Here is a 19,774-nt window from a genome sequence, read left to right as displayed (position 1 = left end):
TCAGTTTTGTGGCGTTTTTTGCTGCAATTTTGTTGCAAATCGCACCAAACCCCACCACAAAACCGGCCAAACCCTGCCATGTCTAAATACACTCCAATATGGGTAACAAGTGGTCAGTATCCCCCGACCTCCGCTCTTCACTGTGCCCATGTCTGGCTGCTAAATGTGAGTGTCTCTGGCTCCCTGCTGCCTTGCCCGCTGCCATCTCCCTTCTGCGCCAATCTCACACTAGACCTAGGAGTATTCTATCCAAAAATAGCACTTGCTATTACCGGTAAAAATATTTTACTTTTACCTGCCCCCCAGTGTGAAGTGGTTTACCGGCCTGGTGGCAACCGTAGCTCCGTGTCAATGGGTTGCTTTGGGCCAGGCGCCGTTAGTCTCCGTCGTTCGACAGAACCGCCAATGCGTTCTAAATGGAAATTACGACACACGTGTGAACAGAAGTGAATGGTGACCTCGGTAGTCACATAAAACCTTACATCATGGTTGAAATACGCTAGAACGAGCGGCTTGTAGCCAGACCCTTAAAGATTAAAGTTAGGGCTTATTCGCATGAAAGTAGAAATCGGCCATGTTTTTATGTACTTCTATGGGGCTATTCACATGGCCGATGTTTTAACGGACCGTGTGAACGGCCCATGGAAAAATAGTACATGTCCTATTATTGCTCGTTTTCACGGATGCCTCAATAGGTTCAAGTCTATCAGAGATCCGTAAAAAACTTGTGCCGCACGTATGCAAATCGGCTGTGAAAAACTACAGTTTTTCAGGGCCAATTTGACACACATTCGTGTGAATATAGCCTTACAGAAACAGACACAATGTTGCGTTATTATACTCAGGTTCTGATACAGATGAAACATTTACAAAGTAACGACAACTTTCTTGTTTCCCTTTAGACAGTGAATGTGAAAGCTGAAAGTGAATATATAAAGTAAACCCTGCCTCCCTCCCTCACATACTACTACCTCATGTCATCGGAAACAAAAGACTAGCAAAGAAAAATTCCAAGTCACTAGTGAAATCTAAGCCTCTTATGTCATTTCCCCTTTAAATGAATCAAGTCCAGACAGGGAAATTCCGGTAAATGGGGGAGGGGAGAGAGGACTGTGTGTAGGGAATGGGAGGAACCATCTTATAAAAAATCCTTTGAAGGTAACTCACACACAGAAGAGAGTAGTAAAGTTCGCTGGGACAGAGTCGCGCAGCAGCTGTGGAGATAAAGCTTCCTATCACAGACACTGAGGAGTTTTGGAATTGTCTCCGTACAGGACCAAGCGCCATTTATCATGAACATGAAGCTCATACTGTTCCTTGTCGGGTTCCTGGTCAGCGCCGTTGCGGCAGAATCGGTAAGTGACGCAGCGCAGACGCACAAAAGCGCGGGGAAAACGGGGAGGGGGCAGCGCATAGTTCACATTCCACTGCAGCGCTTGATACATAGCTCGGTTTTAGTGTGTGTGGGGTGGGGGCTTGCTACAACCCTGTGGAAAACTACAACGTAGCTCCAGGTTTGCCTGGTCATTGTGGTACTACAAGTCCCAGCACCAGATTTCCTGTTTGCTGTATAAACCAGAGAAACAAATAAAAAAATAAATAAGCCTGGTTTTATGTAATATGGCCCCACATGGGTTACTCTCAGCCTATCACTTTTGGTAGTAATTTACACCGTCCGGTAAATATGGCGACAAAGTGGTGGTAATTGGTCGCCACAGACCCTCAGATTATCGATATGGCCGCAATGATAAAAATGGCTACTATGGTTTTTGTCTTGTTGCCATACAGTTTTTAGTCCGTGGTAACTCTGTAGTAGCCAAGGGGGCAAATTGCCCTATTGCATGTGGTGGATGTACAAGGGTCATTGCCCCAAGAGATGTGACCATTGAGCTGTGTGACTGGAATGTCTCTGTGAAAGAGACTCCATTTGAATAGCTGTCTCTCTTCTTGTGTCTGGACTGTCTCTGAACCTCCGAGCGTGAGGCTCGCACCCTGACCCGTCCCATTGTTCTGTAGGAATTCCAGCACCTTTCTCCTGGCGGACGTAACTCGCTTGGCTAATGAGCTGTGGATAAAGTTCTGACCAAACAACCCCCTCGCCTGTGGGGACTGCGACTTGTTCCTCCATTACAATGTGTGCAGTCGATGCTTTCTTGGGTTGGCACAGGAAATGGCGAATATTATTAATTCACGTCTCTCCTCTTAGGATAATACCCTCTCATACATTATTGATGTGCACAGTGATAATGGCGCGCTCGTCATATGTATAATGGTTGTGGTGAGCTCAGAAACCGCAATGGATCAGCTTTTTTTTTTTTTTTTTAAATAAAGTGGTCTGGTTTTATTAACTTTATATCCCCCCCCCCCCCCCCCCATAAAGCGTCTCCATCCCTTTTTTTTTTTTCATTTTTTTTTTGGTATGTCCTGTGCCAAGGGAATAGGGTGGCTTTTGGACTCTCCTTTTGTAGTACATATTCCAAGACCCCCTTTCCTGGGACCACCACCATCTAGGGGGTGATCCATTTCAAAGGACTGTGACCCCCCTTTAGTGCTACCCATAATTTTGGGGGACACAAGGTGTTACATAATATACAATACACCACCAGAGAAACTGTATACGTTTTCTTCTCCACAGAAAGTTGGTACTCCCATTAATGGGATTCCATCACTTGTATTCTAATGTTTGGGGTATCCCGAACCGTTTGCCGTTGAGGTTCAGCGCTTCCACCTGTCGCGACGATGACTTTAGTAGTTTCCAAACTGGCTCTCCGGCTGTTACGAAACGACTACTGCTGGGAGTTGTCGTTTTGCGACCGCTGGAGAATTCCAGGTTGAACGCTGTTTATTTGGACCACATAATGCTTGTGGTGTAACGTTCTGTTGGCTTCTTCCATGACCTCATCAAGTCCTTCTGATTGTTGCACCAAAGGCCCCAGGAAGTTTTGCGTCTACGTCAAACTCATTCTTGATCTCTGGCCAAACCTCTCTTCTGTGGCTAAGGAGCTAATATTTAGATTCCAGCTCGTGTTTGGAATTTTGTCGTCTGTGGGATATTGCAACCTCTTGACCGTCTCATTAGCAGATGTTGCTGACTTCTCCAGAAACGTGCGTCGTGGTGAAGTAGTTATGTAAAACAGAGAACTTGGATAAACATGGAGCCAAATTTTTGGAACTGTCGCATAACTTTATTTTGGGGGCTCCATCTGGGAGTTTTGTTTGCTTGACGGTTCTTACTTGTTTGTGGGGCGTCTGACTCTGTCGTCCTAGTTTCCTTGTAAATGTCTGGCTCTGCTTGACTTTGATGTCGCCACATGTCACGGTACATTAGTGTTGCAACATAGACCCTCCTGTCTTGCGTAACGTCAAACAGGAATTTTATTTTTTTTCCTTCAAAAAGGAAGGATGTCCATTTTAGGAAAAGATTTCCTTTAGACTTTCAGTGAATGAACTGGGGCACATCAGATTTCTCAAGCAGCGGATATCATGGGTGACCGTACATGCAGTCTGGTTGGGGTCACTGGCCTCGCAAGTATTGGATGCAGTTAACTTTTACTGTATATAAAAAAAAAAAAAAAAGGACTTTGGTCTTTTAGGATGCAATGAATAGCTCGGGGCAGGGTATTGCTTTGGCACATGCTCCAGCGGGTCTAGAAAGAACAATCTAAACTAGAATTGTACGAGTGCTAAACATGGACCAGGTTTACAAAGTCCTTCTCCTAGTTCAAAAAGACAAGTGCCCATAGAGAGGCCCCTCTGGGGTGATTGTTCTCTGAGGGGCCGCCTCATTTACATGTAAATGATCTCGTGCTTTATGAGGTAAGAAAGTGTTCTACTTAAAAGATCATTTCCGTTGCAAAATTTTGATTTTCCATTGTAGTCGCTCCCCTGGATCTAATAAGCAGTAAGATTTATGGAGATTGCATCAGGCTAGAGGTTACTATAAAAAGCTCGTGTATATGGGTTTTGCAGGCTACCCATTTTCTATTGATTGGATCTTAACGTTTTTGATACCGGAGACACAAACGATCAGTGAGGCTCCTTATGTATCGGACAAGTATATGCCACCTTTAGGGATATAGGGGGTAATTTTTTGTTTAAGTCTAGCATTTCATACGCCAGTCCTAATGGGAAAGATACTGGCGTCAGATGCCACAAATTTATTAAGAGGTGAACACATTAGAGCAGTCTGACTTTTCTACGCCAGAAAACTGGTGTGTAAAAGTGGATAAATACCCCCCCCCTTAGGGTTTATTTTTGGTATATCGGTGTCTGAGCATCTGCGTCCATCACTAGGCAGTGGCCTGAGTAGATTTGGGCCTCCTCCTCCTGGAGTACCCCTTTACGTTACCAGATACTAGTAAGACTGCCTTTGAGGTGTTTGCCCGCTGTTTAAGGGCTCATTCACACGAATGAATATTGTCCGTCTGCTGCGCATGGAAATCACGCACCGCACACGGACCCATAGATTTCACATGCAAGAGTTTTCACGCAGCGAGAGTTCACTGCATGAAGCTCACTGCGCGTCCCATATTGGTGCATACGTGCGTTTTTACATGCCTAAATCTGTCACACGTGTAAATGTAGCCTAAGACTTGGACCTATACGTTTTCTATTGTGGCATAATACTTCTTCATTCTACCTTTAGTAGATGAGCAGCATTTTAGTTTCCCGAAAACTACTCCATCACCTATTACTCGGCACTGATTCAGGTATTTATTATTGCTCGTTCTACAAATCTGGGCGGGCCGGCCATGTACATATGTATACATACATACGCCCTTCAAGTGACTAATGATGACTACTCTATTCTGTGGCATTGCAGCGTTGTGCGTCACATACGTGCCCGGCCTGTCTTGGCAGTTTCACAGGCGCGCAGCGATCTCCACTGCCAGTGAACATCTGCTGTGTTATTCCTCCCGGCCTCTGGAAGGCCTGGTCTAAGCTTCCTGAGCTTTTGTTCTACCCCTGGAGAATGTGGTCCTGTGTGTGCAACACTAGAAATCCAGGTGCCCTTACATGTAGAGTAAACAGCCGTGCGTGTACCTATTATGCTGCTCCACATCCTGACCACGTCACCACTGTCCTCACATTTGTATACACTTAACTGTATATGTATTTACTCAAGTAGGCTTTATCTTTTATGCTTTTCTTCCCTGACGGGCCAGACAACATATGGTGTAAAATCCTCTAATAATGGTTCTATAAAGGAGATTTGTGTAAGAATCCCTGTAACTTTTGTAAATTCGAAGTATTCTCCAGTCCCAATAACACCCAGTCCCATCACAGTACATATTGGGTTACTAAAAAAAGGTTCTTGAGCATGCCTGATACATTTTATTTTGGACCTTATATCTTTACCACTAAGCCCACCTGGAGCTTTGGTTGCTGCAGTTTGCAGAACTATTATGGTATGTTCACACGGCCTATTTTTGGCCGTTTTTCGGGCCGTAAACGGACGGAAAATCGGAAGCAGAACAGAACTCCTCCAAACATCTGCCCATTGACTTCAATGGGAAAACAGCGTTCTGACGGAGCATTTTTCGCTGCGTTTTTTTACGCGTAAAAAAAAAACAGCAGCGAAAAAGAAGTGCCGGACACTTCTTGGGGCGTTTTTGGAGCAGTTTTCCATAGACTCTATTGAAAAAAGCTCCAGAAACGGCCGTAAAAAAAACACAGAAAATCACGAGTGGCACAAAAAACGTCTGAAAATCAGGAGCTGTTTTCTCTTGACAACCGCTCCATATTTTGAGACTTTTTTTTTTTACTCTAAGGGCTTATTCAAATGAACGGCATATACGTCCGTGCAACGCGCGTGATTTTCACGCACGTCGCACGGACCTATATTAGTCTATGGGGTCGTGCAGACATGTGCGTGATTTTTACGCAGCGTTGGTCCGCTGCGTGAAAGTCATGACATGTCTGTTCTTTGAGCGTTTTTCGCGCATCATGCACCCATTGAAGTCAATGGGTGCGTGAAAACCACGCTTGCCCCACGGAAGCACTACCGTGCGACCAGCGTGATTTGCGCAACAGCAGTGAAAAGGATGAAAAACCGAAAAGCACCACGTGCTTTTCTGTTTACAAACATCCAAACTGAGTGTCATAATGATGGCGGCTGCGCGAAAAGCATCATATGCTGAGGCCACACGGAGCTGTTATGTGCCTTTTGCCTAAGGGTATGTTCACACGCAGAGTTTATTATTTGCAATGACTGCATTTAGGAGGTTTTCATTTAGTGATCCAACATGGAGCTAATAAATTTTTGTGCGGTTCTGGTACAACAATTGTAGACTTTTTGTCTGCTGTTGTCTATGGGAGTTTGTACTGCCTGTGTATACTAAAAAACCAAAACTGGCTCATGGAGTGGACGAACTGGCTTCTAGAGTCAATAGTAATTTTTCCACCCATAGTCTCTAGATAAAGCAAACTGAAGTTGTTGAAAGACGCTGCTAATTAACCTGATCTAAGGGGCAATGCTGATTTTTGTCTGCAGATCCAGCTGACATGTATGTCCGGACATCATATTGTGGATGGTTGTAGTTTGGTGGCGTGTTTTCCTATTGGAAACCAATCTTTTGTAAAGCACACCATGCGTTGTTTGACCAGAATGACAATTTGGCAGACATTACTGTTAGTAAGTTCACAATGTAACCTACAAGTAATCCAGTAAAGGGGGTTAAGTAGCCACCACTTGGTCCGACCGCTGGGACCCCCACAGATCACGAAGGGGGGGGGGGTCCAGTTTCTCCAAATGAATGGAGCGGCAGGTTGTGCTTGTGCCCTGCTGCTCCATTCATTATCTATGACCGAGCGCTGTACTCTGTCTCCGGCAGTCCAATAAACAGCGAATGTGTGCATGCGCGACCTGCTGCTCGGTTCATTTTGAGCAACGAGACCCCCATTTTCTTGATCGGTGGGTGTCCCAGCGGTTGGACCCCCATTGATCAAAATGTCGTCATCTATCCTGTGGTTAGAACTCTTAAGCTTGAGACCACCCCACTTTGCCCAACATGAGGGTTGTTCTTGGACCACTTGCCAGGTTTATTTGGGTCAGGTGAACTGGGTACCCTGCAGGGAAAATACATGATCTAGTTTCTTGTGTTTTCTGTAACTTGGTGAGCGCTGATTTATAGTGAAGAGTTACTGTTGTTCGTTTTTTGAACTTTGGCATGTGACCGTTTTCTTCTTTCTCCGGCTTGTCGTGTATGACTTACATAAAGTTGCAGGTGTTTGGTTACCTTTTCAAATGGAAAAGTACAGCATTTCTTCTATACGTTGCACAATCCGGAGTTCGTACGAACACGTTGAAAACAAAAAGAATGGCTCTATTGTCTACCTGACTTCTATTAGAACAGGTGCTTGACCTGATCCCCCCCCCCCCCCTCATCTTATTGAAAACCTCCCGACCATTTTATTTTACTGCACAGATCTATATAATCTTTACAGTATATAATAATCTCTTTAGTCTGGAATTTTTGCTTTATCAGAAGTCAGTGACTGGTTGTGCCTGTACACATATCCTGTTCACGTGGCGTCTATACCAGAGAGACTAGTCTATATATTCCATATCTGATTATTGGCTGAACAAATACCCGTTGGATTATAGGAAGAGGTGGTATTATGGCACTCCAATTGCCTGTGTGGCCCTAGAAGCCTACGGATGTTCCCTTTTTTTTTTTTTTTTTTTTTTTTTTTTTTTTTTTGGATCAGCTACTCCCTTCCACATTACTTAAAATAATGACATTACTATTGTATATGGTTTCCTGTTTACACCATAACATTACAGCTTTTCCCATAGCCCTTCAATGTTATGGATGTTTGCTCTGGACAGAAGTCCTATCTTCCTTCAATCTTAATTCGAGACGATTACTTCCGGACCTGTCACTTGATATATTAACATTTTGAACCTAGGTGGGGTTAATTTCTTCACTTCTGTGGCTTTTTTTCTATATTCATTGCAGGAACGTTTATCTAATAACTCTATTATATTCAAGGAAATATATAAAACAAAATACCGTTTAGCTGTTGTACCGCTTCAAATCTGTATAAAATCAACAGACGTCTACAACATTCCTGGTGGTCACAGGAGGAAAACAAATCTTTACTACATTGCTGTCTGCTCCGCTGTAAAGTGTTACATCCTGGGGTGGATAAAGCAAATTCCCTATACAGAGGCCATGCCTTGAGCTGATCCTCTTCAGACTGTCCATTGGTGTGCAAATGACTTCACACAGTAATCAGGAATCTCTGCAGGAGTCCAGTGCTGGCAAACAGCGGACTCATTACTGATAGGTACAGTCCATAGTGTGCAGGTCACACAATGAAGAGGATTTTCTACCCCAGACACTTTAATTATTTAGTCATTCATTTAGAAAAGTGAGTTTCCTGTTTTCCGTGAAGGCAAAATCTGTTTGCTGAGCACTCGTGTAAGGCACGATGGTACTACTTTAATATCTAAGCTATTTTATCTGATCTATGTATTCACCATATCCTTCATTATGTATAATTGAAGATTTGGGGATATTACCAACAAACAAAACTTCTGTTTTTCAGTTCTGTGTATGTAGGGTGAAGTCACTGGCACCGTGTTGTGTAATATCGGGCAGCTATCGTGAGGCATTTATATCGGATTAACCTAAAATACCCTCTGGGAGTTGTCATATTTACTGTACCTGATGCTCCTATCATATTGGTGTGCTAATGGGCCATTATCATATCCTTTCTATAGCAAGTACAAACAGGCCTCTGAGCTCAGTAACGTGCAGACAGGAAGCGGTTTTCCCCCGGGCCTGGATTCTCTTCTACAGAGTTTGATTCATCCCTAAAGAAGGTTCTTTATGTCAGTCAAGAATGAAGACAAGGGTCGGCTCCGGAAGAGTTTTATTTCAACGTACGTCTCTCGTTTCAGTGCTGTGATCACAGCTTTTTAAAAGTACATGGATTTCCAGAAAGATATGGGCTTAAAGAGGCTCTGTCACCAGATTTTGCAGCCCCTATCTGCTATTACAGCAGATCGGCGCTGCAATGTAGATTACAGTAACGTTTTTATTTTTAAAAAACGAGCATTTTTGGCCAAGTTATGACCATTTTTGTAGTTATGCAAATGAGGCTTGCAAAAGTCCAAGTGGGTGTGTATTATGTGCGTACATCGGGGCGTTTTTAATACTTTCACTAGCTGGGCGCTCTGAAGAGAAGTAACATCCTCTTCTCTTCAGAACGCCCAGCTTCTGACAGTGCAGATCTGTGACGTCACTCACAGGTCCTGCATCGTGACGGCCACATCGGCAGCAGAGGCTACAGTTGATTCTGCAGCAGCATCAGCGTTTGCAGGTAAGATCGACTTACCTGCAAACGCTGATGCTGCTGCAGAATCAACTGTAGCCTCTGGTGCCGATGTGGCCGTCACGATGCAGGACCTGTGAGTGACGTCACAGATCTGCACTGTCACAAGCTGGGCGTTCTGAAGAGAAGAGGATGTTACTTCTCATCAGAGCGCCAAGCTAGTGAAAGTATTAAAAACGCCCCGATGTACGCACATAATACACACCCACTTGGACTTTTACTTTTAAACACACCCACTTGGACTTTTGCAAGCCTCATTTGCATAACTACAAAAATGGTCATAACTTGGCCAAAAATGCTCGTTTTTTAAAAATAAAAACGTTACTGTAATCTACATTGCAGCGCCTATCTGCTGCAATAGCAGATAGGGGTTGCAAAATCTGGTGACAGAGCCTCTTTAAAGAGGCTCTGTCACCACATTATAAGTGCCCTATCTTGTACGTGCTGTGATCGGCGCTGTAATGTAGATAACAGTTTTTTATTTATTTAGAAAAACTATCATTTTTGACGGAGTTATGACCTATATTAGCTTTATGCTAAGTACTTTCTTAATGGACAACTGGGCGTGTTTTTTATTTTTTTGGCCAAGTGGGCATTGTGGAGAAAAGTGCATGACACTGACCAATCAGTGGCCAATCGGCGTCATACACTTCTCTCCATTAATTTACACAGCGATATAGCTATATCACTATGTGCAGCCACATACACAAACCCTAACATTACTGCAGTGTCCTGACAATGAATATACATCACTACTAGCCTGGACGTGATGTCTATGTCACAATCCTGAGGAAGTAATCGATGGATATATTGCCCTGCAATAATGTCTTACTAGCTCAAAAAGAAAATCGATATCTTCAGCGCAACCAGACCATACGGGTCACATAAGAACACCAACTTCGGGGGAAATAGCAGATTCACAAAAGAGAAGGAAACCACAGAACTCCAGTAAAAGTATTTTATTTTATTCACCACAACCTCACCTGCAATGCTTCAACCCTCACAGGGTCGAAACGTTGCAGGTGATGTTTTGGTGAATAAAATAAACACTTTTTTTCTTACTAGCTCAAAAGCCAGCTTTGTATCTCATGGGGAGCCTGTGCCTGCAGCTTCAATTTCTTGTATCTTAGTCTGCCATTGTCGTCGTTCCCCCCCCCCCCCCCCCCCCCCCCACCACCACCAGTTCTATTGCTGTGGGTCAGTATGTAACAACTAAAATCCTTTTATGGAAGCAGACTTCTCAGCTTTACAGGGGGTACAAAAAAGCTCTGTTCCATAATGAGTATATTTTTAGCCATGTGTTTTTTTTTGTTTTTTTTAAAATTGCTTAAAGGATGAGATGCTGATTCCTGCACGCTCCCCGTTTGCAGTGTTTAGATTTAAAGTTATTTTTTTTGGTGTTTTTTTTTTTTATTTTATTTTTTACATGGCGTCATGTAGAAATATAGGAACATGACAATGCTGAGGGTGAGGTAGATCTCAACCATGCCATTGAAATGAAGGGTTTCAGCAATTTTTTTTGAAGTGGCCTGAGCTGTGTAACTAAATCACGAAACACGATAGATTGACTGACTACTGCCGTGTCTGCCCAAGCTGATCAAAGATCTGTTGGATCACTCAGGGCCCGGAGGGTCCCAGCTCAAACCCCCCCCCCCCCCATGTAGTCTTATGACATGTCTAAATGTCTGCAAATTCAATAGACCAGTGAAACATTGCTTAATAATTATAGATACAAAATACCTGTACATAGTAGAGCTGGACAAGTGCCACCTGCCAGGCAAACAAGTGGCAGCTCATGGATTATCTTTTTTGTATCTTGTAAAACAGTCTAGATATTTTATCTTTGCAAAGATAAGTCAACAGATGTTGAATATCAGTGAGATGCATCAGCTTGAAGCAAAACTGAAACATTGGTTCCCCCCCCCCTCTTACCTGCACAGGTGTAGCAATGTATCAGGTAGCATTTCTGCAAGGTCAAGGCAAAGGTCTGTTCTATTTCATGCGGCTGCTTTGATCTATTAACTGCTAAAGAGATTCGCATGGAATGGCTTTCATCCTGCCTTGTCCATTCTGTTTGCCAGCTATTGTAAGTGTGGAATGGAATACACTGCAGATTTGTTGCAAAAATTTCAGCAACTGTCCTACCCGTTAGAATGGGGCTTGCAGAAACAACCCCTTTCAGATGTATTGAATGTATTTTCGGGGGCAGAATTTTCTGCTACAAACCTGCCGCATGTGAATATACCCTTAGTCCCTCTAGATTCTAATAAGGTTCTGATAGTAAACTTTCTGAAAATCCTTCCGGATTTAAACTGTTTCAAGTAGTTGTTTTGTAAACTGGGCTGGACGGTGATATTTAGGCCTAGTCCGTTATTCGTAGCCCACCTGTCATATGCCAATTTCCCGGTATACTAAAGAGAGGACATAATTGGTGTCTTCCTTCCAGACAATAAAGATCTAATCTAATGGCCAAACACAGGCAGATTTTAAAGACTGACTACGAGTGTAAGAGGGCTTTCACAACGGATGGTAACCATGCTAAGGATTTGTCGTAAGCAGAAGACCCGTCAATATCTGGAGTACTTCTAGGGTGTATGCCTGATCTTTTTTCAGCTCTGTTTTAAATGGCTTTATGTATTTTGCATAACTTCTTTTCAGTCTAGTTTAACCAGTACTTCTGTGCAGAGGCTAAAAAAAAAAAAGTTGCAAATCCACATACAGAGGAATTTCTTGTGACTGCTGCGTAAGGTGTCTCCAGTCTTCATAGCTCCTCAGCACAAAATACTGAAGTACTGCATTTTTTTTTTTCCGCCTCCAGTCTATTAAAGGTTAATTGAATCTGTGCGGTTCTCTTCACTTCCTTGGCATGTGATGTTTAATGTGTAAACCAGACCAGGAGCTGAGATCCAATACATGGGCCTGTTTGCAATAACTTCAGTGTTTTGTACCGTGTGTCCCAGAAGCTGACCTTGTTGAGTACAGTTTATTATCTCCCTTAGAGTTAAATATTATCCTGCTGATTAAAAAAAAACAAGCACGTGTTTACATTGTCACTAACCAGTGCTTAGGAACGTGCTGTGTTACTGGTGCGTCCACAGCCACATATTTTACGATTGCCATTCCTTGCATAGACTTGCTGAAGCCACCAGAATAAGATTTTTGTTTCTTTTCTGCCTGGAATTTGAGGTTTCGCTGACCTTTAGTGCTGGTACTGCTAGATTGTGGTTTTTTCCGATCAAAGCCTGGCTTCCTACTGGTAAAATTAGGGGAATTTGTTTGGACCTTTATAGGATTATATAAAAGGTCAATGTAGTAGTTTATGAAAATTAGAGTGGATGCTGCTCACTTCTTGGTTGCTGTGCCAGTCACCTCCGTATTTCGGACCCCCTGCCTGTCGGCTAGTTCTGTAGAATTGCATTAGGTCTGCACACATACATAACGTTTTGTTTGTTTTGGCAGTCACCTGCGTTTTTTTTTTTGGTTTTTTTTAAAATCTGCAGCATCCCCAAGGTATAGCGTCCTTTTCATAGGCTTCTCTATGACCACAAATGCCAGGAAAAATGCCTGTGCAAAAAGACCCTAAATTACAAAACCCCAAAAATTCCAATAAAAACAGCTGAAACTCATGGAGTTGTTTTTTTTGTTTTTTTTTTAATGTGTGTTTGAAAAGGTGTGGAGGAGGCCCAAAAAGTAGTTGAACTTCATATCAATCAGTGAATTATTAATTCTTTATTTTAACATCACTATATGTTTAACTTGGTAGTTTATGGAAACGCTACTCAAAGCCCGTTTCGTTAGTGAATGTGTTTTCCTCCACGTTTGTAACTTTTTATGACTTTAGTTCCTGGATCAGGAACGTGACCTGAATTAGCGCAAACCCTTTTTTTGCCACTGTGTGCCCAGACCGGTTTATGTTGTGCAACCAGCACACTTGGAAAATGACCAAGAGTTTCCAACATGTAGCAAAGTGTTGACTAACTCTTCAGGCAATGCAAATATGAACTGCCAGAATGTTGTGGTAAAGAGCCATTGACTGTGTAATATTGGTCTCCAGTGGTAAGAAAAATGTTTCGGGACAATGCACAGGGCATTGTTCACCTCTGTGAAGCGCTTTGGCAGATGTGCACATGTTGAAATACGCCATGGTTAGAGGTCAAGCCCTATGAGACTCAAAGAAGAATAACAAGCAAAGCCATATGATGCACCCAATGCTGCCCATGATCAATCAATTTACTCTATTATGGCTGTAAGACAGTAGCACAATTGTGGTGCTTCCATAGCGTCAAGTTTTATGTGCCACTCTATCCAGTCAGTGGATTCTTGGGTCATGCTTTTGGGCCCCCTTTTTTTTTTTTTCTATAATATATTCTATACACAATATATTTTCTTCAGGCGTGTCCTGTATAGCAGGTGTGGTCGTAGCTTTACATACAGTAAGGGAAACTTCTTCTTTACCAACTAGTCTTTAATTATTGAAATAAAATCTCCTTGGGAAGAAAATGGTTTACGTGTTGACTGTATTAACTTTTATTGCCAGACCCTAAGGCTTTGGCACAAAACTATTCTTTGTATCCCATTTATTGTTCACAATGTTGTGTCTGGTCGTTTTTTTGTTTTTTTTTCCCCCCCGAATGTACTAATCCAGGATTAAAAAGTGGCTAGATTATTGTAGAACTGTTCAGCTGCAAAAAGACTGATGTATATATTATTTTTTTTCCTCCTCCCCTATTTTAGATAAGAGAAACAGAGTTGATGGACCCAAATGAAATAATTGAAGATCTGATTGTATCCTCGGGGTACGACGATGATGATGATGATGATTATAACAACTTAGATGAAGAAGATTCAGATTTGTTTGAAGAATCCTCTGGTTCTGGTGATTTAGGTAATTATTTGATTGGTAACTATGTTGACTGGAAGCTTCTTCACATTCCATGCTTTGCAGATCCGTGTATGGGCTTGTGAATTTCCCACTTGGAAGGGAATGGTGGGTACATAATATATAAGGATCCCTTAGTGCTCATGCCCACTTCAGTTTTTTGTTTTTTTTCCTTCAGGGTTCTATCCGTTTTTTTTCACGGATAGCACCCTGACCCATTCATTTCAATGGGCCCATGCACTCTTCCGTTATTTTCACTGATCCGTTGTTCCGTTCCATCAAAAGTAGAGCATGTCCTACTTTTGTCAGTGATTCCGTGACAAGTCAATGGGTCCGTTAACAAAAAACGGACGGCACACGGAAGGGTTGTGTGCCGTCCATTTTTGACGGATCCGTTGTCCTAGCAATGGCAGGGTGTCCCAAAGTTCACAGACTGGGACATGTGTCAAGTTTAAATGAAGTTCAATACCTTCATTTTTTTTTTTTTTAACGGAAGCACAACGTCCGTTTTGAAACGGGAACATGCAGTACACACGGAAACCACACGGATACCATAACGGGGACACGGATCCGTGAAAACGGTGATGGACCTGTCTTTGACCTACAGACCCTGTCACAGGACATAGGTTGTTACACCATTATGCATGTGATCAATGACCTATAAGTTGCCACAAAGCAGTCGTATTGGCTGATGGGTCTACAACGCAACCATGGGAAACTAGAAATTCTGATTAGCAGATTGCTATATGATCATTCATCCTCCCACAGCTAAGGAGCACATTACCTATAATCTAAGGAAGCTGTTACTTATGCAGTTATTGAATATATTCCACAAACTACACATAAAAAGCCTTTGCTCATGCCTTCCATTTTTATGTTTGGTTTTTTTTCTCGTCGGAATATGTATGCTGATCGAATCACTAGACGTGTTTAAACATATCGGCCATATAAATACATAGGAAAAGCAAACAAGGCACGGTTATAGAAGACTTGGAAAAACAAGATGTTAGTTTACCCGAGAAATGTGTGTGCTGAGTAAACATACTGGCCGCCTGAAAAGGGAAAGTATTAATGTGTAAAATGCTTCCGGTTGCGCTCCTAAGACTGGAATAACGCATGCAGTTTTTGAGCCAGACAAAGGAGCGGATACAAAAGAAGATATATATATATATATATATATATATATATATATATATATATATATATATATATATATACACAAACACATAGATAGATAATTTTATATTAGTTCTTTATTTTTTCCCTTTTTTTTATACTTTTTTTTTAGCCAGGGGTGGATACAAAAAACTGCATGTGTGATTCCTGCCTAATAGAAAAATGTCTTGATAAAGACCCATATAGTGTCCCTAATATAAGATTTCTTGTGTAAGAACGTTAGTGGGACGTGCGAGCATAACTCTAGATTTTGTTTTATTTCATTCTTTCTATGCTTTCTGTAGCTTTTGTTAATGTAGATGAGGCTTTGAAAATCATACTGATATGATATTAATCTTTTCTGCAGACGATGAAACGGAAGAGGACTTTGAATCCACTATGGATACACCCACAGTAAGTGTTGAGGTTTTCTTGTAAAGTTAAATCTGTATTCTCCTTCCTTAGTAAGATGAGCAATAAGACTTTGCCTACATTTGTCATAAAATACATGTGAGCTCCTTTTTAATCAATGTACATGTTGAATGACCTGAGTCTACTTTATATCTTTCTTTTGCAAAGCACTGAAGTTTTAATTTGCAGTAGGTCACACCTCGTAATAATCTATTTGGACTTCACAAGCTACTTAAACGTTTAACTTAAATGTCTCTCTCCACAGGTGACATTTGGTAACGACCTTGTAGAAGGCGACTTCCATAAGCCAAAGAAGAATGAAATTGGCCAAAAGAACAAGGATCTAGTGGTGGTGAAGAACGCCATGCCTGACGAACATGAATCCAATGAAATCTTAATGGCCAGCACCTCTAATGGCTTCTTCAGCAGAACAGAAGTAGTCATTGGTGAGTATTTTAGGATTTTGGTTTTGTATTGTGAATCTTTATGGCTGTATCGCCTTTTTTTTTTCTCTCCACGCATGTCCCAAAGAAAGCCACCTGTGTTCTGAATTAAACCACAAAAAAAATTAGACTGTTTTGTTTTTACCCATTCATTATGAGGAAGGAACAGACGTGGTTATTTTATTCTTGGTTTCTATCCAGAGGAGTTCCTTCCTCTTATTGTAATGACCTGAATTGGAAGTCATTCACAAAAACAACTTGCTTTTTATTTTTTAATTTTTATACATCCTTTTTGTTTTCTTGACTATGAGGGATATCCTCTTGTATTAAGTGTGCCAGACATATTCACTAACATAGTTTATATGAGACACGTCTGCCGTACCCCCTATGTGGAGTGCTTAAGAAAACCGTTCCTTTAGCAATAGATGAGGAAAATCATCCCTCCTAAGGCCCAATAGACGCGGCCATATTAAGGCTCCTGGTCGTGCGTGTTTATACGTCCTATTTCATACAGAGTTATCATTTTTTTTTTTTTTCAATCCAATTCCCAAACCAGTAAGGGGCCGCACGGCCCTCTTTCACTTTCCCTATGGCCACATTCACACTTTGAATGCATTGTAGTTTCCCTTTCTTTGGTAAGTTGTGTAAATTCTTCATCCGGTCATGTGTTTTACAAAAGCAAATGAAGAAAAATATCAAGTTTTAATTTAGTATTTTTTGTTTCTTATTCACAGCAGTCGTTGCTGGTGGATTGGTCGGCTTGGTGTTCGCCGTCATCATCGTCTTGCTGGTAATGAGAGTTAGAAACAACAAGAAGGGTGACGTTTCCTACGACACAGTGAAAAAACCCATCTACAAGAAGGCTCCAACAATCGAGGCATAGGCTTTGCTTGGACCCTTTTTACTGTTGAACAGACTTTGGAATGCATTGCAGAGCTGAGAAATCGAGCATCCTTGTATTACCGAATGCATTTCTGTGACCTAATGTTAAAACTGCTATGACTTGCCCAGTTTAAAAATATAGACAGGAAAAAATAAGCTTTTTTTTTTATTTTTTTTTTTTACTTTAATTTTTCCAAATTTTTTTTATTTTATTTTTTGTGTTCTAAAAGAAATTAGATTTTTGCCAGATTTTTCTAATGAAGGGCAACGTTTTATTTCATACAGAAATTCCAGGCGCTCTTGTCTAGAGGCCATTTTGTGAAATAAAAATGGATGCTTTAAGAAGTTAAATACACTACATTTAAAGTGGACATTTTTTAACTTGTGGTAATTTTACATAAACTCTAATATGCATATGTAATTTAATGATCTCTGCTTCATGAAATATTTTGTGATCTACTTGTCTTCCATCTTAAATGTTTTTTTTTGTACATGTATCTATTTGTATAAAGATTAAGGCTACTTCAGAAGACAACTCTTTAATCTGGGGCCAAAGCGGAAAATGGGGCAATTAACTCTTTTGGTCTTTAGCTAGTACCCAAAAAAGAGAATTAGTTGCGTTTTGTCCGGGAATGGTCATTTAATCTAGCGGTGGTGATGGCGCCTGCATGGAAAGAAGTTCTATACGTGTACAAATTCTAACTATACCTCACCCAATCTCTCATCCAAGAACTACAATAAACTGCCTTTGTGTATTGATCTTTCTAAATGAGGGGTGAAGCGGCTGTATACTTAGCAGGTGCGAAGTCTTGTTTTCTACCGAGTGAATGCCTTGCGTGCGTGAGTCTGTCAGAATGTGGGTGTGTATGTGCATTACTGATGTCATTAGCCTTTATATGGTGAGACGTTGAATTGTAGTCCTAGAAATCTTTTATTTTTTTTAAAAAGAGCGTAATGTTAAAATTCTGATATGCATTTTAAAATGTACTTTATAGTAAATGTTAGATTTGAATAGCATTTGTAATATTGATGGTAGCATTTTGTTTCCTTAATAAATGCATTTTTTTATTTAATTTCCCCTCTTAATGTTTCATATTTACATCTGTGTACATATGTATAATATATATTTGTATTTACCAAGGGCATTTTAAAGTGAACCTGGTGCCAATTATATTGGTCATAATCAGTGAATGTTTAACCACCCCTTTTAATAGCAACTTGGTAATCTTAGTTAAGAATAAAATCCCTTTGGACCAATGGTTTAATTTGTTCTCTAAACATATGTGCCATGTTTCCTGGTAGAACACTACATATGGTTTCTCAAAATCAGGGACAGGTTCACTTTTAAAATAAATTTTTATTTTTTTTTAAATCTATAGGGCAGTTACTAAATTCTGTTTCCATTGGATTTTGAAATGTATAGTAATGGGTTCATAGTGTACTGACTGCTCTGTTACTTTCACTTCGGACCATACGATACTACTTTTTTGTTTGTTTTTGTACCTGTACAATATTTCAATGTAGCAACTATTAAAAGATATTTATATTTCACAACCTTTTTATAGTAGTTCTTGTGTTAAGTAATTTGTGGATAAAATCGAATGAAAAAAAATAAATACGGATGACTATCCTTTAAGGACCCAACTGGACACTGTGTGAACTTAGCCTAATTGGTGCAGAGATTGCAGTTGCCCTTGGAGTTTTCCTCTTGAAGAAGACTCAATAGTAAGGTCCATTGTAGTGAAGATCTGGACACTTCAAGTTATTGATCCAAAGCTTGAAGAGAGAATGGGACTTGTCTTCGTCTAATTTGTTAGGTGCAGTGTGGTCTTGGAGACTTTGTGTGGGGGTTGAAGTGATCAAATACTAGCTCTACATCCTAGGGTCATGTATAGAGATGTAGCTTGGGTGTCCGGACCCTCGTACATCTCTGCCTAGGACCTACACCTAAGTGCTAATGATGTCACATGTAACTAATGACCGGAGATGTATATATCTGTGATGACATTACTGTGCGTATAGAAGGTGCTTGCGCCACTGTTTTTATAATCCTGCTTTCTTGGGTGGATTGTGAGCCCCAAAGTGATTGGGTGCTAGTTGTGAAGGCTGCATCTGCTACGCTACTGGTTGTGTGTATATGATTGGAAATACACGTATAGTGGTGGTTTGAATTCACGCAAGGTCTCCCTGATACAACTGCACTTGACTAAAGTCTGAATAGGATTTTGTACGTGTTCTACTAATACGGCATGGCAAGGGATGTGGGGTTGGGGGCATTATTATTCACTTGGGCCCTTATGCAACACCTTAAAATTATGCCTCTGTGCACAAGATGTGTGTGTGTGTGTGTGTATATATATATATATATATATATATATATATATAACATTATATATTAAACTGCCGTTAATCTAGGGGAAAGTCCTGATCTACTTGGTATGAACACCCTTACGTGTCATGAGATTAGTTTTGTATGCCTCACGTGTCTGGTACATAGTTATATAGTTGATAAGAACGAAAAAAGGCAAAGGTCCAGCAAGTCCAAACCATAATCCTATCATGTTGATCGAGGAAGACCACCCCCACCCCCCATGAGGCAGATGCCATCTTCCCCATATTAGGAAAATAAAATTTAGAAATTCTGGTTATTTGAGTAAATCCC

General features: G+C 41.1%; 1 protein-coding gene across 2 annotated transcripts; it reads left to right on the top strand.

Annotated features, from left to right (window-relative positions):
• Positions 1-1,137: 1,137 nt before the first annotated feature.
• On the top strand, positions 1,138-18,666 carry LOC142665716 (syndecan 4-B-like). 2 transcript variants are annotated; one of them, XM_075845465.1, is made up of 5 exons: positions 1,138-1,355; positions 14,077-14,227; positions 15,744-15,790; positions 16,053-16,233; positions 16,965-18,666. In XM_075845465.1, exons 1-5 carry the CDS (start codon positions 1,293-1,295, stop codon positions 17,111-17,113), a joined length of 591 nt encoding a protein of 196 aa, XP_075701580.1. In that variant the 5' UTR covers positions 1,138-1,292; the 3' UTR covers positions 17,114-18,666. The 2 variants fall into 2 exon arrangements, with proteins under 2 accessions (XP_075701580.1, XP_075701581.1); XM_075845466.1 differs by lacking the exon at positions 1,138-1,355 and adding an exon at positions 3,690-3,816.
• The last annotated feature ends 1,108 nt before the right edge of the window (positions 18,667-19,774 follow it).

The sequence above is a fragment of the Rhinoderma darwinii genome, chromosome 13 (genome assembly GCF_050947455.1).
Source record: "Rhinoderma darwinii isolate aRhiDar2 chromosome 13, aRhiDar2.hap1, whole genome shotgun sequence".
NCBI lineage: Eukaryota > Metazoa > Chordata > Amphibia > Anura > Rhinodermatidae > Rhinoderma > Rhinoderma darwinii.
This window is presented reverse-complemented; position numbering and strand designations above follow the sequence as displayed.

Coding starts and splice junctions, on each gene's coding strand:
- LOC142665716 (XM_075845465.1), top strand. CDS start 1,293: ATGAACATGAAGCTCATACTGTTCCTTGTCGGGTTCCTGGTCAGCGCC. Junction 1,356..14,076: donor GCGCCGTTGCGGCAGAATCG/GTAAGTGACGCA, acceptor CCCCTATTTTAG/ATAAGAGAAACAGAGTTGAT. Junction 14,228..15,743: donor CTCTGGTTCTGGTGATTTAG/GTAATTATTTGA, acceptor TCTTTTCTGCAG/ACGATGAAACGGAAGAGGAC.